This window comes from Vulpes lagopus, chromosome 11, assembly GCF_018345385.1.
Source record: "Vulpes lagopus strain Blue_001 chromosome 11, ASM1834538v1, whole genome shotgun sequence".
Taxonomy (NCBI): Eukaryota; Metazoa; Chordata; class Mammalia; order Carnivora; family Canidae; genus Vulpes; species Vulpes lagopus.
This window is the reverse complement of record NC_054834.1, coordinates 90,731,586-90,757,110: the sequence shown is the minus strand read 5'-3', so window position 1 is coordinate 90,757,110 and position 25,525 is coordinate 90,731,586. Positions and strand designations below refer to the sequence as shown.

General features: G+C 36.0%; 1 protein-coding gene across 7 annotated transcripts in view; it reads left to right on the top strand.

Moving 5' to 3' along the window:
• Window positions 1-25,525, top strand: part of SCN9A (sodium voltage-gated channel alpha subunit 9) — a 162,074-nt gene that overhangs the window by 60,403 nt on the left and 76,146 nt on the right. For 2 of the 7 annotated variants that reach the window (XM_041774196.1, XM_041774198.1), the window contains exons 2-12: window positions 422-729; window positions 5,996-6,114; window positions 6,490-6,579; window positions 7,103-7,231; window positions 8,692-8,783; window positions 9,781-9,990; window positions 15,279-15,342; window positions 16,747-16,888; window positions 18,493-18,699; window positions 20,265-20,552; window positions 22,673-23,044. In XM_041774196.1, the coding sequence (XP_041630130.1) occupies window positions 472-729; window positions 5,996-6,114; window positions 6,490-6,579; window positions 7,103-7,231; window positions 8,692-8,783; window positions 9,781-9,990; window positions 15,279-15,342; window positions 16,747-16,888; window positions 18,493-18,699; window positions 20,265-20,552; window positions 22,673-23,044 (1,971 nt within the window). In that variant the 5' untranslated portion in view covers window positions 422-471. Of the gene's footprint in view, window positions 1-421; window positions 730-1,536; window positions 1,539-5,995; window positions 6,115-6,489; window positions 6,580-7,102; window positions 7,232-8,691; window positions 8,784-9,441; window positions 9,659-9,780; window positions 9,991-15,278; window positions 15,343-16,746; window positions 16,889-18,492; window positions 18,700-20,264; window positions 20,553-22,672; window positions 23,045-25,525 lie in introns of those variants that run through there. The other 5 variants (XM_041774199.1, XM_041774197.1, XM_041774200.1 and 2 more) reach the window with 5 other exon arrangements.

Genomic DNA, 25,525 nt, shown 5'->3' with positions numbered 1-25,525 from the left:
AAAGATGGTAAAGAGCATGAAAAGTTAAGTCTTGCGTGTAGCAGTCACTCAATAAATGCTAATTCAACATAATAATTCTGTGAACACATTACTTGTAGTTGAAACAAAAAAAAATCTGTTTAAAGATTGATTGATTGATTGATTGATTGATTGATTTGAGAGAGTGAGAGAGCCCAGGTGCACATACATGTGAGTACAGGGGCAGAGGGAGAGAATCTCAACAGACTCCCCTGCTGAGCACGTAGCCCGAGGCAGGCCTGATCTCATGACCCTGAGATCCTGACCTGAGCTGAAATCAAGAATTGAACACTTAACCCACCTGAGCCACCCAGGTGCCCCAACATCTGTTTATTATTTTTTTTTTACTGTGACATTTCTGGCTGGCAAACATTTAACACTTTATTTCTTTGTTTCCATTTAGGCCTCTTATGTAAGGAGCTGAAGGGGAAATAAAATAAACAGGATGAAAAGATGGCAACGTTGCCTCCCCCAGGACCTCAGAGTTTTGTCTACTTTACAAAACAGTCTCTTGCCCTCATTGAACAACGTATTGCTGAAGGAAAAACAAAGGAACCCAAGGAAGAAAAGAAAGATGATGATGAAGAAGGCCCTAGGCCAAGCAGTGACTTGGAAGCGGGCAAACAGCTGCCCTTCATCTATGGGGACATCCCCCCAGGCATGGTGTCAGAGCCCCTGGAGGACCTGGACCCCTACTACGCAGACAAAAAAGTGAGTTATTGTGACTGCAGTAGTGCGGTCTCTGTTTGCTTCTTTTGTTCAGAGAGCTATTTTAAGTTGAGAATCCACTGCATGACACAGGTGTTCAGCTAAATGCATATGTAGGATATTCAGATTATGTACTTTTAATTTTTCATCAAAACTGGTTGTCACTGGCATATTATTTTGATTTCTGTAATCTTTCAAAATATTCAATATAATGTCTAACCTTTTTGGACGTGACACAGATGCATACCTGTAGGAACAAAATTATTATCAATCTGAGAACTAAGTGCTGGGATATGTCCAGAATGCATTTGCACGCAGGTGACAGCTGAATCCATGGGAACATATAAGATCATTCAGCTAGTAATGGAATTTAGACTTTCCATTGTCCAAAAAAGAAGGGGGCATATATTATAAAATTATTACAAAAGTTGAGGACCAAGAAAGACTGTTGGAATGAGCAAAGAAAATGAGCTGGCAACTTTGCGTAAGCAGTTTGTCTTAGGGGATACAAAGCAAAGCAAGAGCAAATAAAAAGAGGAAGTTGGTAGTGGTACATTCATGCTGAGAAATCTGTCATTTTCCACGAGAAAGATGGTCAGTTGAGGCACCAAATTGAAGACCTTTTCAACACAGCTTTGAAAGCAAAGGAAAATTATTCACAGGAGAAAAATACAGAGGGTTGGAATAATGTCATAGCGAGTTGCAGATGTTAACAGACAAGATACAAGCTTCAGGTCCAAGTGTATTTGCATTAGAAATGTGGAGAGAGAAAAAAAAAAAGAAACGTGGAGAGACTTGAGGGGCAGATAGAAGTTGGATTTGGAGAGTCCTGATATGTTGAAGTAATGCGGTAATGAAGTAAATGCAGGCACTATTTTCCATAGTACAGGAATGGAAATTGTCCTCTGAATGTCAAATGTTGAGAGTACCAGAGTTGAGAAGGTGTTTATTACATTAGGGAATTGGGAAAAGTTTGAAATAACTGTTGTCAAGTTTATTCTATCGAGAAAATGAGAAGTACAGTTGCAGACACAACCAGGTTGCAGTTGAAGTAGACTACGAGGAGTCTGTAAAGAATTAGATAAGCAGTTCCAAAACTTTCTCCAACATTGCTTTGCATTATAGCACCTGTAGACTTTGAGAGATCAATAAAGGCAAAATACTGTCCATTTAAAAACATATTTTGGGCCCCCTAGATGGCTCGGTTGGCTAAGTGAGTGCTTTTGGCTCAGATCATGATCTCAGGGTTCTGGGATCAAGTCCTGCATTGGGCTCCCTGCTCAGCAGAGAGTCTGCTTCTCTCTCTCCCTTTGCCCCTCCTCCCCACTTGTACGCTCTCTCTCTGTCTCAAATAAATAAATAAAATCGTAAACAAAAATAAAAACATATTTTTGATTTGTTTAAAATATAAATAAAAGAATATTTCTTGAAAAGACACCTAGCTCATAAGGTAAAATAGAAAACATATTTTAAATATCTTGAAGTATAAAATATGATGAGGTTATATTTTGACAGTAGAAACATGTCTGCCTCAGGTGGTAGTTGCTATGAATAGCGATACCTAATATTTTGGTTCATTTTAAACCCAGCATCTCAACAGGCTGATAGCACAGTGATAAAAAGTGGAATCCCGTGAAGACCTTGAAATATTACACAGCATTCTAATTAATCAGTCACTATTCTTACACAGAAAGGAAGAATGGTAATATGTATTGAGAATCTCTGTGTTAGGCACTAGACTTTTTATATAAATTAGCACACAAATACATTTATCATAAACTGGTGAGAAGAGACGTAATACTCTATTTTTAGATGAGACAAAGGGCTTGGGGAAATTCAATGTACAAAATGTTATACCCTGGTAAATTGCAGATTTTTAAAAATTCATGTTGGTTTGACCCCCTACTGAGATATTCTGTTGTGCAACATCTCTTAGTATCTTAGTTTCTGTTGTATAGCAACCACTATGCCAACAACTTGGCAAAAGTGAGTGAAATAATGATGAGTGAATAATGAGATAGGCAAGATAAAAAGTACTTTCTCATTTGCTTATTCATCCTGAAAAATTCCTGGCTCAGCATGGATACCAACTACATTTCTTAATTCCACAGGGGGGCTGGATGTTGCTTAATCAGCTACTCCTTAGGGGGAAAGGAATCTCTCCAGAATAATCCTGGAGTCAGAGATAGACACTAATACTGGTTTAAAATGACTTGGGAGGTAAAGAGAAAATGTTTACATTTGAATGGAGGAGTAGTCTACGGCCATGCCACCCTGAATGCACCCGATCTCGTCTGAATGGAGGATTATAGACTTATTAATAAATGGAGTAATGTTAGTTATGTGATAGACTAATTTAGTAGACGACATTTGGGACAGGACTCCAGCCCTTCACCTTGTCCCCAATTCCTTTTAAATATCCAGTATTTGGGTATCAGATAGCCTCATCAAAAGCCTAACCCACATGTGCATCAGTATTGTTGAGTTTTGACTTTTGCTTACAACTTTCGGGTTAACTTTGTGTTTCAAGTTACTCACACTAATTGACCAAAACTTTATTTCTGCTACATTATAATTATTGCTTGGATTAAAAATCTTAGTGACCCCAAATTTGACTTGGGCTCAGATATTAATTTGTATTTAAGTGTAATTATCAATGCTTCATTAAAACAAAGAACAGTTAACGATAGAAGTTAGGGCTTCATTTTTATGTGTGATGAATATGTAAGTACTTTTTAATAGTGTTATGCTGTGCTTTTTTTGTAAGTGAAAGTTTTTTTGTCTTTAAGAAAGAATAAATTACCAATCACCCTCTGCTATGGGTATTAAGAAGAAAGGTACCTTGTCTTACTATCTTCATATTTTCTGTGCCTTATATGTTGCCTGTAATTTCAGCAGCTGCTCCCAACATTGACTAAGAATTTAACAATGTGCCAGAAACTTAAAAAACTTTATAGGTACTAGGTGCTGGCTCTCACGCTGCTAAATGGTGGATCTGATATTTAGAATCACATCTATCCAAACCAAAGCATATGCTTTTTAGACACCATAATTCTCTAATTTTATGTTCAACAAATACTTAAATAAATTAGCAAAATTAAAAGAATTTGGCAGCCCGGGTGGCTCAGTGGTTTAGTGCCACTTTCAGCCCAGGGCATGATCTGGAGTCCCGGGATTGAGTCCCATGTCGGGCTCCCTGCATGGAGCCTGCTTCTCCTTCTGCCTGTGTCTGCCTTCCTCTCCCTGTGTCTCTTATGAATAAATAAAATAAAAGCTTTTAAAAAATTAAAAGAATTTATTCAAACTTTGACATCTACGCATTTCATAGCAGGATTTTAGAATTTCTTAAAGGGACCTATGCTGATCCCTCAAATTTCGTTTGAGGTTTACTTATTCTCCCACCTATAATTAACTCCTAGGTGTGTGTAAACCCAGATATTCCTAGAGAAGTTTTTGATTTTTTTTTTTAGAGATTGTATTTATTCATGAGAGGCACAGAAGCAGAGACATAGGCAGCAGGAGAAGCAGGCTCCCTGTGGGCATCCCCACGTGGGACTCCATCCCAGGACTTTGGAATCACAACCTGAGCCAAAGGCAGACACTCCACCACCCAGGTGCCTGAGAAGTTTTTGATTTGAATAAACACTGGGAATTTAAATTTAAAAAGAGAGATGAATTCTTTTTTGTAAAAATTTCAAGTGCAGTGTAACTTTATCTGGCCAAGTCTAGACAGTAATGTTGCAATTTTTACGTTAGCTCAGCTGACCTCTGGTTCAGGAATTCTCCCTAATAATTCTGACACACGTGTGACTGTCTCCTCCACACTGTCACACTCCTCCATTTGTATTTCTCTGTGTTATTCTTGTCCCATCTTGCTTTGTATTCAAGATATTGTGTATGCATCACTTTTCTAGGACGTTTCTTGAATGTAAAACCAAAGACTCACTTACGTTAAATGCCTTTTATCACCTCATATGCCAGAGTTGCTCACTACACAATTATAGAACTTTATGGATGAATGAATTTTAAAAAGCACAGTGTATCAAGATTTAAGACATTAGTGGTTGTACTCAAAGACTAGATATCAATTTTAAAGCTAATTTTAAGTGTAAAAGTGAATGTTATGTTAAATCATGTTTAGGTATAACTAGTATAGTGAAAGTGACCAGGAATATAAAAGGGCATCTAAAAATAGCAGATTCTCCTTCCTTTTCATGAAAACACTGCCACATAAAATTAAAAAGTAACATACTCAAACTTAGGTCCCCAATTTGGTGAAAAATATTTGTTCCCGGAAACCCATTCCTAAACTTATATAAAATTCAGATTAAACAACAGCAAAAGTCCAAGTCAGTGTCTGCTCAATAACACAGGTAATTTGCCTACCAACTACAGAAAAATTAGACAAAGATTTGAACTTAATCTTCCTGATTTCCCAGCAGCTTTCTTAGATTGCATTAATATTTTCTATATATTTGAGTAATTTTGAAAAAATTAAATATTTGCTATTTATTTATTTATTTGTTTGAGTTTAAATTTTTAACTAAATACCAAACCCATAGAGAATGTCACTTATTGTGCAATGGTTACATAATACATTTCAAGAGTATTTGGTTCATTTGTATTATTTTTAAAAATTACTCTGAGTTAGGAGCAAGTAAGTCCTTTAATTTGTGTTCTTTTATTTTAGCTGTTATTAGAATTATATCTAGAGTAGGAAAATTGAACTGGGTAATAGGATTCTTCTAACTCTAATATTCCTTAAATTGATGAAAATGTGTTTTTGAAAGGACTAATATTTTGGAACACTTGCCATTAATCATGACAATAGCCAACAAGTATTAAAATTCTCAAGGTGTTATGGCAAAAATCAGAGATAGCTAGTTTCTATTTAGTTTGCTTAAAATGCAGTGAAAGGAAAGAAGGAAATTATATTCTAAACTAATCCAGTGGCACAACTTATTGTTACTGATTTGGGTATTAAAGGGATATGAAAAAGAGAAGACACTATATTTTGGGAGCTCTAGGCAATCCATGCTCACAGTTGTCTCACTTCTTAATTTACTAAGAAGAAATGGACCAAGTTCGTTGGTCAACGTGACCTAAACAGCTGCGTTAATGGCAGTTAATGGCGACGTAGCTTGAGTCTGATGGCATGTTTCTTTACTATGACCCTACTACATGCAGATGTGGTAAACTGCTGATATAAACGTGCTAGGATGAAATTTTGGATTCTCAATTTCATGCTATTTTCTTTCTTTTCCCACAGACTTTCATAGTATTGAACAAAGGGAAAGCAATCTTCCGTTTCAATGCCACCCCTGCTTTGTACATGCTGTCTCCATTCAGTCCTCTAAGAAGAATATCTATTAAGATTTTAGTACACTCATATCCTTTTTAAAATGATTACTGGCATTGGTTCTTTAAAATGTAGGTTTTGCTGTTTATTCAAGAATAGATTTTAGTCCTCTTGTAGCTGAAAAGACTTGGGTTTTAGTTCACCAATTTTGATATAATATGATGTAAGTCTCAGAAAATTGGGAGAATGGCAGTTTTAGCATTTAGGATAAATTTTAGGATAAATTATTGTTATGACAAATTACTTTGTATATTAGTCCCTTGTCCAAAGAAATAGAAAAAAAGGTATAAATTCATATAGAATTATTTTCTAGGAAAAAGTTGTTAGCATTTTAACAAGTGTCATTATCAAATATTCAAAGTTCCCACTGTGCTCTTTTATCCTATTCCTTGATTCTAAGCTACCTTATTCAGCATGCTTATTATGTGCACTATTCTGACAAACTGCATATTTATGACCATGAGTAACCCTCCAGATTGGACCAAGAATGTAGAGTAAGTGGGTATAAATACATTTTAATATGATCTCTATGTTATTTTAATCCTCTCCTTTCCCGCCACAAAGTTACTGCAGCTCTAAAAATTGTGGTGTTTTTCTGCCCATGTTATATGGTTGCTTTTCTTTCGATTATTTTTTTCTTCTCTGTGGTATTAATCTGCTAGCAGTGGAATAGAATAGTCAGATGCTACAGTCTTTTCTAGAAGAATGAATGTATCAGATGTCCTACCTTGTTTCTTAAGACGTGTATTTCTGATAGGAGTAATGTAGGACTTTTCCAGGCAGATCTAATACCTATGTTCTTAGTCATTTTGAATACCACGACTTTCTAATGTAGACATTTAAAAATTTTCTGGAAATACCTTTACTGTAGTTTATTCTAATAGAGTGAATCCAGGGATTTCCCCAATAGCCACACTCCAATAGATGCCTTTCTCTGGTTGATCAGAAAAAAATAAAAGATTTACATGCCGTTGTATTCTCCTTATATTTAATATTCCATTGGATTCTTGTGTCTAGGTACACTTTTACTGGAATATATACTTTTGAGTCACTTGTCAAAATCCTTGCAAGAGGCTTCTGTGTAGGAGAATTCACTTTCCTTCGTGACCCATGGAATTGGCTCGATTTTATCGTCATTGTTTTTGCGTAAGTACATTCAGTTTTTGAAATGGCAAACTTAGGAGAATCAGTATTTCAGTAAGAACAAGTCCTTGGGGTCTGACTTTTCCTGCATGTAAAGTTGCATTTAAAGGATACTGTGTGAAAGCTAGTCATTGATAAGCAAATATTAATTTTTGAGAAAGAGCATTTCCCATTCAAAAGTATATGACATCCTTAAGACTGATCCTCCATTCTCAGCAATTGGATGGATAGTCTATGCAGTGCAAGTGAGATTACACTTTTTTCCGTGTCTTATTTAAAAACTAATAAAACCTGTAAGAATCACAGAAAAAGCTCAGGCCTTTAATTATAAAGTACATTTCTCTTTTTATTAACCTATACTATTCAAGAGCTAATTAAGTATATTAAGATATAGAAAAGTAAATCTTTTTATAAGGGCTGTCACTACATATAATCCTAACATCAGTGAATCATATATGTACTACATATGCAGCCACAGCTTATTTTTGAGAGAAAAATATTACATTAAAATATAATTTTAATTAATTCATACTGCTGTTATTTTCCCAAATATATTTGCCAGTAATATTCCATTGTTTTTTAAAATCTCCAACCTAGATACAATATTTTTCTCATCTATCTAATTTTAAAAGTAATACATGTCCATCGGAGGAATTTAGACAATAGAGAAGGGTCTTAAGATTTCTAGTTTCCCATTCCCTCACCCCCACCTCCACCTCCTTGTCCATCAGGCTTGCTTCTTTCATGGTCACATGACTACTGCAGTTGTACCTACCACCTGCTGGTAAGACCATACTGTGTCAAAGAAGGCTGCCTCTTCAGGGGTCTCATTTTAAGTTGAGATATAATTTATATGATGAAAATTAACCTCTTTAAAAGTATAAAATTCAGTGTTTTGTTGTTTTTTTTTTAGTATTTTCACAAAGTTATGCAACCGTCACTAATCTCTATTCCAGAATATTTCCATCATCCCCAAAATAAGTCGATTACATTCCCTTCTCCCCCTAATGCTTGGAAACCACTCATCTGTTTTTGAATCTATGCATTTGCCTATTTGCCTATTCTAGGCATTTCATATGAATGGAATCACACAGTATGTGACCTTTTGTGTGTCTTGCTTCTTTTCATTAGCATACAGTTTTCAAGGTTTGCTGTTGACATTTTATAGGATATTAAGTATCTACATTACCATAATGTGGAGGTATAATAATTAAAGCATTTGATTGTTTATGTAGGGATTTTAGTGCATGAAACCATTTTAATAATCTGTATTTTGCTCACATAAAAGGGGTCAAATCAAATCTAATCAAATTAAATTAGTTGTGATGGGGGAAAAAGAAGGCTTGCAGAAACTATCCATTTAAATATGAATTTCCCAAATATAGGTAATACCTTGACTAAAGGCACAGGTAAGTATCGTAGACTCTATCTAAATTCTGAATAACTCTGATTTAATTCTACAGGTATTTAACAGAATTTGTAAACCTAGGCAATGTTTCAGCTCTTCGAACTTTCAGAGTCTTGAGAGCTTTGAAAACTATTTCTGTAATTCCAGGTAAGGAGTGATTGGTGTGAAGCATTAGGCCACTCATAACTCCAACTATTTGGGAGTTGTTCTTTGTTTGTGTGTGTGTGTGTTGTCACTGTGTTGTGTGTGAACTCCCTATTACAGATATGTGACAGAGTTCGTGGACTTGGGCAATGTCTCAGCGCTGAGAACATTCAGAGTTCTCCGAGCACTGAAAACAATTTCAGTCATTCCAGGTGAGAGTGGGGTTAAACACCGGGGCTGACTTTGATCTTTTGGAGGAAAGACAAGAATGATTTTCTCTTACATATTTTAATTGAATTTGATTTTTTGTGGTTTTCACAATCATTATTAAAAGTCAGCCTTTGCGTTTAATCAATTGCATGGGTCTTAGAGGATGAAGATGGCCATTTGGCTCACATCTCAACTTGAAATTTTCCTTCCTGTGTAACCGATCATTTTGCATTTTGTTTAGCCAGGAACGAAAATTTCAATTTGTTTTGATTGCTTTTCATACAGTTAGAAAAAGAGATTTAAAAAAATATCAGCATGAGGGTATTGCATGATGTACTGTACTTTTAGCGTTTCACAACAAACCATTTCTCAACTGAAAATTGGTTAAGTTGTCACTATACGCTGTAGTTCAGCCTCTTTTAATGTCTTTATAGAGAGATGGTTTGTTTGACAAGCATTTACTAAATTAGCACTTTTAAAAATAATACTTACAAGTGAATATGGATATGATTTGAGCAAACAAATTTTTCATTTTGATAGTCTGGCTACTCATTGGAAATGTTTTATATTTTTTTATTATTTGCTGTAATATATAGAAACAAAATATATATATAACAGCAAATCCACCCTGTTGAGCTAGTAGGCTTTTTTGAACTAGGATACATAAGGTCATTGATTTGATATAATGCATGCATTTCTAGGAAAGCTTGTGTTTTGTTTTTATTTCTCATTCAGAGGCTTTATTTCATTATGAACTTTTTTTTTTTTTTTTTTTTGCCCCTGTGTTCAGGCCTGAAGACCATTGTGGGAGCTCTGATCCAGTCTGTGAAGAAGCTCTCTGATGTCATGATCTTGACTGTGTTCTGTCTGAGTGTGTTTGCGCTGATTGGGCTACAGCTCTTCATGGGCAACCTGAAGCATAAATGTCTCCGGGATCCACTGGACGATAATGAAACATTAACAAGCTTATTGGATACCCTTGAAGAAGAAGACTATAAAAGTAAGAATGTCCCTTTAGTTGATAATAGGTTAAAATTAGATTGTTCTCTTTTAGCAATGAAATGTTGCTTTCTTTAATTTTTTCAAAATTACTCAAATATATAGAAAGTTACCACAGTGTGAATTTGGATCATGTTATATGTTCATAAATCTCCCTGTTTCTAAGCTTTGTAGCAGTTTTGGTATTGGACATATGATAGAGCTACATAATTCTTAATCTCTTCTATAAGATAAAAATAAATAAATTTGCTCTAGAGAAATGAATTTATGTGTTTTATGTACTATAGTTGTATTGTGTAATTTATACTTAGGTTTATAGGGTAATCTATTTGTTATATAATAATATAATTATATTTTTACACTTGTGTTATAACATATGTAGTTGTATGAATCCCAGTATGACAATATTATTAATTATCACATATTAAAATGTCTACTTGATAGTATTTCTGAAGATTTGTATAAAGCAGAATGGTTCACTCAGCTTTATCAGCACTATCCCTATAATCAATGTAGTTTCACAGCTCTAAGGGCTTCTCCTGAGTCTAGCCAATAGCGTTATATCAAAGTTTAATTCATCAGAACTAGTCTGTAGGAAACATATGAGTTTATCTGTGCACACAATCTCAAGTCTGCTTAATTCACAAGTATATTTTAGAATATCTTACAGAGAGCCTGAACTGCGTGTTTTCTGAACAGTTGTCCCCTACCGCAGTTTCTCCTGCCAGAGCTATTGATGAGTTTGGGTGAGAATGAGATCAAACAAGATTGTGCTTTCTGTCTAACACCTGCAGTGTGTCTGTATGATGTTATCCACATGAACCCATGAACCTTAATAGATAATTAGATCCAGAATGGGGGAGAGGAAATCAAGAAACTTCCAAGTGTATATGCCTTTGACAGAATGTGATCAAGGAATAAAGATCTGAATTGGATTATGAAGAGTATACATCATTTTTTTACTTTACTAAATATGTACTCTCCCACTCACTAAGGAAGATAAGAGCAAATGAAACCTAGCTAGTATAGTAGGAGACTGTAAATAAAGAAAACAGAAAAAAAATATGGAAGCCTAAAATGAGAAAAGTGAAGGTTTTCAAGTAAAATATTTAATGTATAATTTCTTTACTATCAGTGTTTGATGAGGAATTTAGCATACTTTCCCTTCCATTTTATTTTGGCTTATTTTTCCAGTTTCTGATTTTTTAATGATATAATCTTTAATTTTATTTTCAGTTTACAAAGAATTATATTCCTTAATTTATAGAACATAAAAGTAATATATATGGGTAATTGTTGACATTTACAATTAACAATCAGTTTATAACACTTACTTAAATTTAACCTTTTTCTGTTTTACTAGGATTATTACCAGTTATTTTATTTTGATTACGTGTAAAGTTAAGGTTGGGCCAAGCTAGTATGATAGACTTAGAGAAATACTTTGAAGTTGAGGAAATCATAAAAAAATGACGATAATGATTATCTATTGGATTCTACATTGGACAAGGAAAGAAGCGAACCCAAGAGTTAGTTGATAGATGTGAGAAAGTGGTGCAGTAAATGAACTGGAACCCTTGAAGAAATGAAAGTATTACAGTGGTAAAGGCAGCCCCACAGAGAAAAGCTAATATATTTTGAAAGTGTTTTCTGGTGCCTGCAGCAAAGCCTTTTTTGGAGGTGTTTTTAAAATTTATCATCAAATAAATGAGCCTACTATCTAACATCATGTCTCAAAATACACAATTTATAGATTTCCTTTGACACCAAGCATTGTCAACATTGATACTCATCAAACTTCCTTCTTGCTACCACAGGTGAAGGAAAGGTTCATGCGCACAGCTGATAGCTAAAATTCCAGTAGCTATTGTACACTAATATGGTGTGGTTCTGTTGGGATAAAGAAAGATAGTCTCTTATTCCAGTTTTCTGAGTGTTTGACATTTAAAAGGTCCTGGAAAAACCACAGTATTGGTCTGTACCACACCCAGGGCTTTTCCTGTCTTCATCTATAAGTGCTTTCCATGCGGGGACTCCATAGAACGCAGTCTCCCAGAATGCAGTGTGTCACCTGCAGGTGCTTGGCCTGTACCTTATCTCCTGCACCAGTGTTCTCAGACTTGACTTATTATTGCCTCTTGGTTGAAGAATAAACTCCAAAAGCCCAAGTCATATGTAGTTGCTAAAGGTCACCAGTCATGTCTTACCATTCTGTATCATTGGCTTTGAAATTAATTGAAAATTTCCTCAGAATCTGCACTTGATCTCTGTTCCAGAATTTTGTTGTATGGATTTTGCAATTTTCTTATTCCTTTTATCCAGATATGTCTTTTACTGTGAGGTTGGGGCTTATCTATTACTATCTGCAACCTTTGTTGTTGTACTGAATTACATTTATTTAACGGCTTTATATAATTCACATACCATAAAATCCTCCCTTTTAAAGTACACAATTCCATGTTTTATAGTATATTCACAGTATATTCACATTGTACAATGTCACTAATTTTAGAATAATTTCACTTCCCTCAAAAGAAATCGTGTACTCACAGGCAGTCACTATCCATTCCCTCCACCCCACCATCCCCTGACAACTACTAATCATCCTGTCACTATATAGATTTACCTATTCTGAATATTTTATATAGGTAAAATTATACAACATGTGGTCTTTGTGTCTGGCTTCTCTCACTGAGATTGTTTTCAAGGTTCATCCATGCAGCAGTTGATTCACTTTTTATTGCTAAATAATATTCCATTGCACGTATATACTACATTTTGTTTATTCATTCATTAACTAATGAACATCTGAGTTGTTTCCACTTTGGGGCTATTGTGAATAATGCTTCTATGAACATTCATGTGTAAGTTTTACTGTGGACATATGTTTTTATTTCTCTTTGCATTACATTTTTCCTTTACACATTAACCTTAAATCCTCTTGGGGCTAATTATTCTAACCATTTAATGTCTGCTTATTTAGGGGTGAATTCAGAGTGTTCTATAAGACCAGAGTGAACTACTGCCATTGCTTTAGCTTTCATCATTCCTGTACCGACTTGAGTCTGGTCACCCTACCATGTGCTAGCACAGGCAGCTCAAGAGCCCCATTCTTGTAAGGCAACTCCTCAAGCACCGGTAAACGTGAGCCAGCGTTCCTTTAAAGGATAATTCTAAAGCAGTCCTTCCATAATAATAATATCTTGGAGGCTTATGCACAAAAAGTTGCATCTTAACCTCCTCCCTCCTTATTCTATCATGCCCACCCTACCTGAGGTACAGGAGTTCTTTTTCAAAAAAGTTGTTCATGTACATTCCCAGCTAAATTGTCACCTCAAATGAAGAGGCTTTATTGTTTTATTTGTGTCCTCTAAGATTTTTATCTTCTGTGGAAGACAAAATGATGTGTAATTCAGTCAATTAATCTTACCTGGATTGTTTAATAGTTTAATAATGATAGCTGCTGCTCTCTGAGCAGCTGTGTAGAACGCGTGCATCACTGTATTAAGTGCTTTACATGCAATATCCTATTTATGCTCTACAATATCTCTACAAAGCAGGCATTCTTATGCACATTTTACACATGTAGTGGCAGTGGCTAACCATTAAAGTGGTAAGATCATTCACCTACGTAGGAAAGGGTAGGGGCAACATTCAAATCCAAGTATATCTGACTTCAAAGTCTTTCTTCCACTATTACTTCAAAAGCCTCCTAATAATTACATCTTTATTCCTTCCTTGAGCCAAATAGGAAGATGGGCCCTTACTAAAAAGAGTGGAATATTTTAGTTCTTTATACATTTACTGTGCACTGTTGGATCAGCTCTGTGTTTTAGGAATAAGCCTTAATAGTGCATGGAGGAAGAGATTATAAGATCCCTTAATGCCTGATAATGGATACAAAGAGTGCCACGGTGAGAAATTGTGCATTTTGCTCACTGCCACAGCCTCAATATCTGGAACTTAATAAGTCCTACATAAATAGTGATTGGTGAATAAACAAGAGAATTTCAGGAGACAAGTTGCATTGTTCCATTTATGTATGATATTGCCTTGCTGGCTCCACCTCTTCTAGAATGCTTTGGGGCTCAGTTGGGGGCTCCCTTCCTTCTCTTTTCTCCCCTTCCCTTTCTGAGCTACACTTTCTCTTTGGGTTAACTCAAGTCCCACGGCTTTAAAAACTGTCTACTTGATGATCATATTCTTGTGTCCTCTCCACCCCCCGCCCAACTCTATCGACAAGTCCTGTCTACTCTGTTCTCATCACCTTCTCCTCATGCACACAGCTGTTCTCTGAATTTTAGCCATGTTGCCTCTCACTGTAGTCACTTAAATCATTTCCTTGCTTCCACACTTGCTCTCTTATAGTCTACAGTCCACAAAACAACCAGAGGGATATTTTAAAATGTGATTATTATCTCCCATCTCTACCTCCCACTTCTATTACTTCTAATCATACTTAAAATCCAAACATCTTTTCATAACATACCAAGGCTTCCATCATTTGACCCCTGCTTACCTCTGCCACCGTAGTTCTCTCCACTCACTGCACCATAGCCAAGCTGGCCATCTTGCTCTTTCTTCCACACACCAATTTCACTTTTGCCTCAGGGCCTTTGCACCTGCTCTTCACCCTGCAAGAATACCTCTTCCCAGGGTGTTTGGATGGCAGCTTCTTTGTAGCATTTAAGCCCCAGTTTAAATGTCATATCTTTAGAAAGGCCTTCCCTGACCTTTTCTCTTTTTTTTTCCTAAAGATTTTATTTATTTATTCATGAGAGACACACACAGAAAGAGGCAGAGATATAGGCAGAGGGAGAAGCTCCCTGTATGGAGCCTGATGTGGGACTCAATCCCGGGACTCCCGGATCACGCCCCAAGCCGAAGGCAGATGCTCAGCCGCTGAGCCACCCAGGCGTCCCTTCATTGTCTTATTTTCTTTAGGACATTTATTGCTTTCTGAAAATACCTTGTATATTTCTTTATTTACCTGTCCTTCTCCATCCCCAATTTACACATCCCCTTCCCTACACATAAAGAAAGATCCATAAAACTAATGATCTTGTTTATCATGCTTTTATTATTATAATCACTGCCTGGCCCGTAAGAGGTTATCAATAAATATTTGAAGGAGAATATACAAGAATATGATAAATAAATGATTGTACATTGCTTGAGACTGGGCCTGAATGTGTGTGTGAATATGCCTATACTAATTAATTTATCATCTGTGTCACTCTTAAAGCTTGCACTCTCTAATGTTATATTGTTGAATTTCTTCCTAAACAGAATATTTTTATTACTTAGAGGGATCTAAGGATGCTCTCCTTTGTGGTTTGAGCACAGATTCAGGGTAAGTAATATTTGTTTTTAGTCAAAGGCTACAAAAAAAGGAAAAGCATATCCAATCAGTTTTTTTTTTAAAGTAAGAACCTCTGATTTTTATATTGTTTTCATATATATCATGGCATTATTCTGTCCCACAGTGAGTCCCAACTTTAAAAATTTATAGTTAGTCCATACTTCTTCTTTTTTGTAAAGAGTTTTTATTTCTTCATTCATGAAAGACACATAGAGAGGCAGAGACACAGGCAGAGGGAGAAGCAGCCTCCCTGCAGAAAGCCCAATGTGGGACTCGATCCCAGGAATCTGGGTCACGCCCTGAGCCAAAGGCAGACACTTAACCACTGAGCCACCCAGGCATCCCTGTTAGTGCCTACTTCTGAAAGCAAAAGTTGGAGGTAGTGCTTGAATTCAAACAAGATACAAGTCATATAAATCTTAAGAAAATGAAACTGGAAAACTCCACCAAAAGTTGCCTGCATAGTTTCAAGTCTTTCTTTTTCTGGAAAGAAGAGTTACAGAATCAACTTTTTCTTCCATTCCCAAATTCTATTTCCAATCAAGAATGACTCATAGGTGAATGAATGCAGTGACAATTTGGCACCCTAAACAAAAGGAACCCATGGATTTCGGTAAAGATATTTTAAGAATCTCCCATATATGCAAAATGCCCATCTTGTAGTTTCTCCTATACATCACCTCATTTCTGCTGGAGTGCCTTTGTTCTTGTTCTCCCCCAACCAGATATTTCTTCACCAGGCTCTGTGTACCCTGGGAACGTTAAAGTAAACAGATAGAGTTGCTGCCCTCAGAGACAGCTCAGAACACTGTTCAGAGCATCATGGGTATCAATCCACCAATTTTAGAAAAATACCATAAAGCTGCAAATCTTTATGAACTTATATAATTGCTCTATTTGGGTTATTTTTTAATTCTTACTCCAAGAATAATTTGGGGGAACCCAGTTTTGGTGGAAGCCTATATATCAGTATTTATGATGCAAGAACTATTATTTGACATCAGTAGAAGTTTCCAGGTTTTGATGATGATACTAATAGCAGGTACCATTTATTAAATGCTTTCTATGTTCAGGAACTAGGCTAGGTAATTTGCATACATTATTTTTTTTTAACTTAACAGCAGTCTTAACTATTTGAAGTAGGTGTTATCCTCTTCTCACAGAAAGAATGAACTGCATCTTGAAGAATTTCAGTAATTTGACAAAGTCACCAACTAGTAAATAATAGGGTTGGGCTTCAAATCCAGTTCTTCTTGATTCCAGATAATGTGTTCTTAACCATTATTAAGTATTGTCCCTCTAGGAAAGGAACCTTGACTATCTAACTGTTTTGTAGTACTCTTTAACACACATCCTGGAAACAGTCTAACTTGTGATATTCTTTTTCATATGTAGTCAGTGTCCAGAAGGGTACAAGTGTGTGAAAGCTGGGAGAAACCCTGATTATGGCTACACGAGCTTTGACACTTTCAGTTGGGCCTTCTTGGCCTTGTTTCGGCTAATGACCCAGGATTACTGGGAAAACCTTTACCAACAGGTGAGTGCCAAGAGAAACATTCGTTGCAATTTTGAATGCAACGAATGCAAAAATCTGGTGAATGTTCCTTCTCAGACTTTATATGAGATATTTATTCAATTTAGAAAGGACAAAACCCTATTGTCTTATCAGTAAAATTAGACATGTTTTACTTCCAGCTTTATGAGATTAGAAAATTCTTAAAATCATATATTATTTTCATATCTTTTTTGGCTTATTTGATCTCTAGTTCACTTTCCCCCTTTCTGAATATAGCATCCCACGGGTCCTAAGTAAATAGCAGGAAATACGCTGTCATGGTCTTTTGTTGCTCTCATGTACACACTGTTTTCTGCACATGCTGACTCAATTGCTCATTCCCCTAGATCTACATGGCATTTGAATATTCCTCAGTTTATCCATGGCTTGTGCTTTCATTGTTCATTCCCATGGCCATCGCTCTCCAGCTTAAATGTGATCTTTTTTTGTCCTAGAGGCTGCATCTTTTCACTTACATATTCTCAGCACTCAACCCCAAGAGGAAGGAGAAGAGAATGGTCATTCTGTATTATAAATAAAAACGAATCCCTTTTTCAGAATTGCCAGATTGTTCCTTTGGCCTGTCTTATGTCTACTTAATTTCTGATAATATTATAAATGAATATAGAAATTATATAAATAAATTATATACTTTAGAGGAAAAAGGGAATACAAACAACTTTATATAAAAAGATGCTCACTTTTACTCAGAATTAAAGAAATGCAAATTAAAAGTAGAGTAACATCAGATTTTTTACCTGTTAGAATAATGGAGCTCAAAAGAGAGGCGCTGTCTGGCTGAGATGTGGGGAGGCAGACTTTCTCATATGTTGCTGGGAACCACTGCAGAGTGCAACATGGGAACCTCTATGAAAATTAAAATGAATATGCCCCTTAATCTAACAATTCCACAACTAAGAATTTATCAAAGAAAAGAAACTGTAACATTAGTAACTGATAGAAAAGGAAATAAGGGAGCATCAGAGATAGGAGAGAGATTTTTCATGTACTATCTTTTTAGGCCGTTTTGTTTGTTTGTTTGTTTTTTTGTTTTTGTTTTTTTTACCGTAGACTGCATTCAAAAATTTCTAATACATGTTAATGGAAAGTAAATATAACAGTAGATGAGCAGATAAGATCATTCAATGGGGCTTCCTGCTTTGTGTGAACATAATACATCATCATTAACACTTCCTGCTAAAGATAGAATTTTATCAATAAGAAAGGAACTATACATATTATCTGGTCCTCTAATTTGAAAATGAGCAGAACAGAGGGTTTCTGAGTAATTTTCAGACTGCAGATAAAGAAAAATTGCAAGAGTCTTAGTCTTAAAAATTGTAAAGAATCATACCTGATTTTAATATAAGTTTAATGGATTGCTACTATATCTTTTATGCTGAAAAAGTATGTATTTTCACACTCATTGTTTTCCATGGAGATATAATTTTATTCCTTTATACTTTTGATAACATGGGTTTGTACAGACCTGCCTCACCTTTTCCAGGCCTAATATGCCATTGAAGTTGAAATAATTTACCAGGAATCTTTGTGTCACTAAAATAATGATTTCCATTTTTCCCTAGACACTGCGTGCTGCTGGGAAAACCTACATGATCTTTTTTGTTGTGGTGATTTTTCTGGGCTCCTTCTATCTAATCAACTTGATCCTTGCTGTGGTTGCCATGGCCTATGAAGAACAGAATCAGGCAAACATTGAAGAAGCAAGGCAAAAGGAGTTAGAATTTCAACAGATGTTAGATCGTCTTAAAAAAGAACAAGAAGAAGCTGAGGTATTCTTATTTCATTTAAAATTCTTCCTAGGAGTCGAAGTCCAAAGGGGGATAGCAGAGGCTCTGTGGCCTTTCTAGGGAAGTTTTCCTTACTGTATTTATAAATATAAATAGAATTTTCTTTCTGATGTGGTCAAAGGAACCAATTCTTGATTGAGTTAGAATTGGCATCTGTCCCATTGTACCTTTCCCTATCATCAGCTCACTCCAGCACAGAGACTGTTCTAAGCCATTCCTCCTAACCCTGTTATCCATGAGGCCTCAGTATGTGTACATTATGCACAGTCCCAAAACAGATAGGATATGTAACAATTGCATACAAAAGTTTAGGGAAAATTATTTAAATATTTAAGTTAACAGATACCCTATGGGGTAGAAAGCAAAATGTGCATCGATTTTTGTTAATGTGGCAAGAACTTTTAAGGTAAAAAACATGAGATGTTAAGAAAGTCTATACTGATGGTTATGGATGCTTTAGGTTAAGGCACATATTCCAGAGGATTCTTCCTCACATTCCTCTCCAAAGGGGCGCTTCAGGGGAGAAGTTGGGAAGGTTTGTACCTTGAGAACACAAATTTAAATATTCTGCAAGAGTTTAAAAATTATTTGATGGTTCAACCTAAGTTAAATATCTTCAAAGCATCTAACTTATTAGGTGTAAGGTAGTAATCTGTAATGCAGAGAACTTGAATGCAGAAAGATGTCCAGTGCAGTATTGTGGTAACATTAAAAATCAAAAAGCATTTACATTTTTAAAATTAGTAGAATTATGATATTTTTGTCTCTTGGAGTATTATTCAGCCATAAAATTAGGTGTTTTAATAATATTATGACAGTGAAATGTGTTAATATAATCACATATTAAATAAGAAGATACGAAATTGAGTATAACATACAAACAATTTAAAAATTATATATAAAGATTGGAAGACATATTAACAGCAGTTATTTCCAGGATATAAGATTTTGAGTGATTTTTATTTTTTATTCACAATGCCCTTATTTTCCAAATTTTCACAAAGATTATTTTAATAATAAAGCTTCAATTTTTTATAAAGCGTTGACACTAGGCCATCCCAAGAATCTTTTAGGAAACCCTTAGAAGTCTCTCATTTTTTGAGATGATTTTATGATAATTCATTTTCATTTTCATACTATTCAGTCTTCATTAAACTGAGTGCCTGACTCTATTGATAATAGTGAGTTAATTACCTGAATAACACGTATTCAGGTTTATGTTTATGTGAGTTTATGTTTTATGTTCCAAAATTAACTACTAAAACTTTCACATAAACTATTTTTAATTGTTTTACTATCAATACAGTAATAATGTGTAATAGTTTAATTCCAAAGTGAAATGGGGCCTTATTACAATACAAGAGAAGCAATAAATATATGCTCTGTAAGTTCTCTGGTCATAGTGCAAAGAAAACAGCATTACTCATGTACAAGGGACGTGATTATATGCATAGTGCAATTATATTCCTCGCAGAGAGATGCCCTAGCATAGGGTTCCCCAGACTTTGGAAATGACTTACTGTATGTGTGGCCTCTTGGTCCAACAGGCGATTGCAATAGCAGCAGCTGAATACACAAGTATTGGGAGAAGCAGAATGATGGGCTTCTCTGAGAGTTCCTCTGAAACATCCAAACTGAGTTCTAAAAGTGCTAAAGAAAGAAGAAACAGAAGAAAGAAAAGGAATCAAAAGAAGCTCTCCAGTGGGGAAGAAAAAGGAGACAATGAGAAGTTGTCCAAATCGGAGTCAGAGGAGAGCATCAGGAGACAAAGTTTCCATCTTGGTGTTGAAGGTCATAGACGAGCACGTGAGAAGAGGCTGTCTACCCCTAACCAGGTACTCCTGCAGATACTAAATGCATTTCACCAGGGGTAGGATTACAGAGCAAATGGTTCATTTTGAAGTACAGGATCTCATGAGAGGAAAGTGAGCAACTTCATCGGTGTTTTTAGGCAAAAAACATTGGACATTTAATAAAAGCACATAGATGTCCATAGTTTTCCATGGAAGTTTGACCCATTTTTGAAGGAGCTTATAGTTTCAGCATTGTCAAATGATCTTCTCTGATAAACAAATTTTCAAAACAAAGTATTCATGAGAACCTGTCGTAGAAATGAAAAAAAAATCATTCACACTATATATTAACTCCTACATTTTTATCTAGTCTGTATTTTATAAGGCCTCACTGGTTAAAAACTAAACTTGACTAGTTTCTCCACTTTTCTTCACCACTGTAAGTCATGGGATCACTGAGTAGCAGTCACCAAGGCTGGAAAGTTTGAAGACATCTTGACAACCTCCACCCACAAACTGCTCAGTCACTAACATCAAGTTGCACAGTTTATTGTTTCTGCTTGTGTAAAACTTCTCATTTTTTTCTCTCTTTCCTGGAAGCCGTATCTCAGGTTTCCCTGCCTACAGACCTCCAAGAGGAACAGTTGCTTCTGGTCACCTAACCCTTCCCTGTGTTCTATCACACAACCTTCCCAAATCATTTTTCTAAAACAAATCCGTCCCTTGGCTCAACTTTAAAAAAAACAAAACAAAACAAAACAAAGCCCAACTCTGTAGAATAATCACAGACCACAGAACAAGACTCACAACTTATCCATGTTGTGGACTGGCCTCAATTTCATTTCCTTCCTTTCTCTACGTTCATGTACCCTCAGTCCACCATGATCATTCACTCTTACCTACCCTCCCTGTACCTGTATTACTTAGTACATATCGTGTTCGCTAAGTGGTGTAGAACCACTGGTGTCATAGCACTCATTCTTTTTGTTTTCCTCCTGGTGCACAAGCACTCATTCTTCATTCACTAGCTCGGATGCCACTCATCCCACAGATTTATCTCTCCCCTCTCCACCTGTCCAGTCAGCTCTTTGATGCCCTGCTCAGAATTACTATCCTTCTCATTTATGTCTTCATTTAAAATTTCTACTGCTTAAGTGTTTAAGACACTGCCAGACAGACATACAAATAAAACATAGAGTCCCTGCCATAATAGATTTTATAATTTAGCTGGAGAGACTGAACTTGAATACATGTGATATCAATAAAAGGAAATATGACAAGAACAATCCAAGCTAGTTTTAAAACAGAGACTTTGTTATGCTTACTTTCCAGTATTCAGAGTGCCTGCCACTTTGTCCTGTCCATAGGAAGCACTAACATTTATTGAAATAGGTACTTCCAAAGAATAAACATTCAGTTTGGTTTATGGACACAGTTTGTCCTGGCCACGAGTCAAATAAATGTGACTTACCCCTCTTTGGTGTTGGGCAATCTCTCTCAAGTTCTAGTGTTTTATGACTTCGTAAACTCATTGACATTAAAAGGTCTTTCTCAACGTACCTTGACTGAGTTTCCAATATGTAAAGTGGAGTTGCAAGCAATGGAAGGCAAAGAAGCATACAGTGTGGTCTTTGGCCTCAAGAAAGTGTCAGTTACTTAGAGAACTTAGGGATCAATGTATAGGGGCACCTGTGGCTCAGTTGGTTAAGCATCTGCCTTTGGCTCAGGTCATGAGCCCAGGGTGCTAGGATCAAGCCCCACGTTGGGCTCCCTGCTCAGTGGGGAGCCTATTTCTTCCTCCCTCTGCCACTACCCCCAGCTCAGGCCTTCTCTCTCTTACTCTGCTATCTCTCTCTATCTCTCAAATAAGTAAATAAAATCTTAGAAAGAAAAAAGAAAAAAAGAACAGTAGAGGCCATGGTAGAAAATATCTGTATGGCAATGAATAATTTACCTGTTCCTAAAAGGATGAATTCATCCTATCTTTTCATCCCTTATTTGGAAGAATTTGTCTTGCTGCCGGATTTCTTTGTTTTTAACTATGTTCCTTTTAAACCAGAATGGAGCCACCTGACCTCCACTCAGCCGTGTCAGTAGCCAGTTCTGTGTGCTCTATTCTTGGTGCTTCAGCAGATAAGTGTCATCTCTTCTCTTTTCTGCAGTCACCGCTCAGCATTCGAGGCTCCTTGTTTTCTGGAAGGCGCAGCAGCAGAACAAGTCTTTTTAGTTTCAAAGGTCGAGGGAAAGATATCGGCTCTGAGACTGAATTTGCCGACGATGAGCATAGCATTTTCGGAGACAGTGAAAGCAGGAGGGGCTCACTGTTTGTGCCCCACAGACCTCGGGAGCGGCGCAGCAGTAACATCAGCCAAGCCAGTAGGTCCCCCCCGGTGCTGCCGGTGAATGGGAAGATGCACAGTGCCGTGGACTGCAATGGTGTGGTCTCCCTGGTTGATGGACCCTCAGCTCTCATGCTCCCCAATGGACAGCTTCTGCCAGAGGTGATAATAGATAAGGCAACTTCTGATGACAGCGTAAGGACGTTTTGAATAGCTCAGGCATGGCTCGGCCTTTATTCTTGCATCACTCAGTCTCTGCTAGTGGGACCTTCTCTGGTCCTGTGAATGGCTCTGCATTTTGCAATACCTCTACTCTAGAAACACACCTTTAACTCATTAACATAATTTGCATACTGTATGCTGTAGATGTCTAATGCAAAGATATTTGAAACTCCATTTTTTAAAAAGGAATTTATCTATTGATATTATACTTGGATATTATAAACCATCCCTGTACAAAACAATGTATAAAAGACATACATGCAAATGTATCAACACAGGAAATGCATTGATCATGCTGATCTTATCAGTTGATAATAGGTCTCATTTTTGTAAGGAAGTTTTGATTATTTGCCACCTACTGATACCTTGTTCAAGATACTGTTTATACCTTGTGCAAGGAATATTGAGTTTTAAAAATAGTAATAATAATAATAGCAAATGTGTGTTCAATATTCACAGGCCCTATAAAGTGGTATACATTATTCCTGTTTTAGGAAGGGGGAAACAAAGACACAGAGAAGTAAAGCAGCTTGCTCAAGTTCATTCAGCTAATATATATATAGTAGTCCTGAAATTCAAACAAAGACCTTCTGTTTCAGACCTTGTGCTTTTAACCCACCACACTTTTGCTGTCTCTCCAATGTGTGGTAGACTTCTTAATTCAGAAATAATTTAGAATAGCTATGCTTTTTCCCCATACATAAGTGAAAATTACTGTTTTCATTTTTTAAAAAAAGCTTTTATTGTCTGGAGTCTATGAATAAAAAAATAATATACTGCATACACTAATACGAATATACATGCATAAAAGCAAAAACAAAACAACTAGTCCAAAGAAACTAGTTTCAAGAGTTTAGAAGTAATTGGTTAGCAAAAGAGTCTGATTAGGCTTAAAAGAGATCTCTCTGGTTTCTGGAGTTTCCAGGTCTCTTTAGACCTCTTTAGACCACTCACTATGTTGCATTGCATTACTAAATATCAGCAGGAGTTTCGACTAGCCTAACAAGCTTTGAACCCATGCTGCTTATTCATATATTTATATTTTCAGATGATATAGTATTTTTCTTGAGAATAAAGTTCCATCAAAGTCATGGCCACAAACATATTTCAGTTGGAATGAACGCATGTGCTTTTAGGTAACGTGTGACCTCTGTGCTTGCATGATACAGCTTTGGCCCTTCTGTCAAGATATTTTTCCTTATCAAATGAGCATGTTAAATTTCTATGGAACCAGATCTTTGCTGTGTTTTTCTTTTCAATGACATATTATCTGTGAAATATATAATTTATATCAAATTTGTGTGATATTTCATACCTTTAAATAAAATGTTTTAAGACCTTACTTTTACCATAGGAAAATCAGTGTTACTATAAATCCTGAAACAAAATATGAAACTCTGGATACTCTAAGATTCAACAGAAATGCAGTAAATGTAATAGTGTGGCAAAAATGTACAGATGAAAAAAATGCATGACAAATAATATAACCTTGACAACTAAAACATGTCTACATGAAAAAGAATTTGTTACTCTCGTTTGACTGGTAGAAAAATTGCTGTTTCTGGGAAGTCAGTAAATTAGAGATTGTATCTGATAGATCTCTATGAAAAGCCACCTGCAGATATGTATGTGTGCATGTCTGCACATACACATACAGACACATATGCAGATATTATGCCCATGTGTCCATGTTTTGAGATACACACATATATAACTATATCCAAACAACTATACAACATTAAAACTCTAGAACCGTATTTATATGCTTGTAAAGTGCATATAAATACATGCTACAACAAAGCAGATAGATATGTGATATACATAGAGAGTTGTATAGTTGTTTGTGTGTATATATGTGTGTGAGTGGTGTGTGTATGTGTGTGTATTATTGGCTTGCACGGAACCAGCATACTGTTTTAACTTTGAATTGGTTGCCAAGATTCAAAAATAAGACATTTTCACACAAAAGTGAGTGTACCTGGTAAGATTGAGCTCATATTCCTGCATGGCAACAATGCTTTAGAGCAGAACAGTGGTCACCTCTTTTAGATGGAGCTTACATTCTCCATTTTGCTCTAGTTCCCACCAGTCCCCCATTGTGCTTTTCAAATGGAGTCATTTATCATCATACTCAGAGCAAAATATGAGACAACCATTACAGTCACCACCATTAATGCTATTACCTCAACAAAGAATAATTACAGAAATTTATCAGAGAAAACTGAGGCTCTGCCCCTTTACTACACATCACTGCAGTACATGTCTAGCTGTTTTCATGTAGGACTCTTACATGGTAAAACTATCTGAATAAATTCAAGACCCAGAAAAATAGATGATAAACATGACTGTAACAACAAAAACAACTTGTTTTATTTTTTATTTTTCTAAGCATTAATTTTTTTAATCCTCAAAGTAAGAATATGAGGCAAGTACTATGATTATCTCCATTTTACC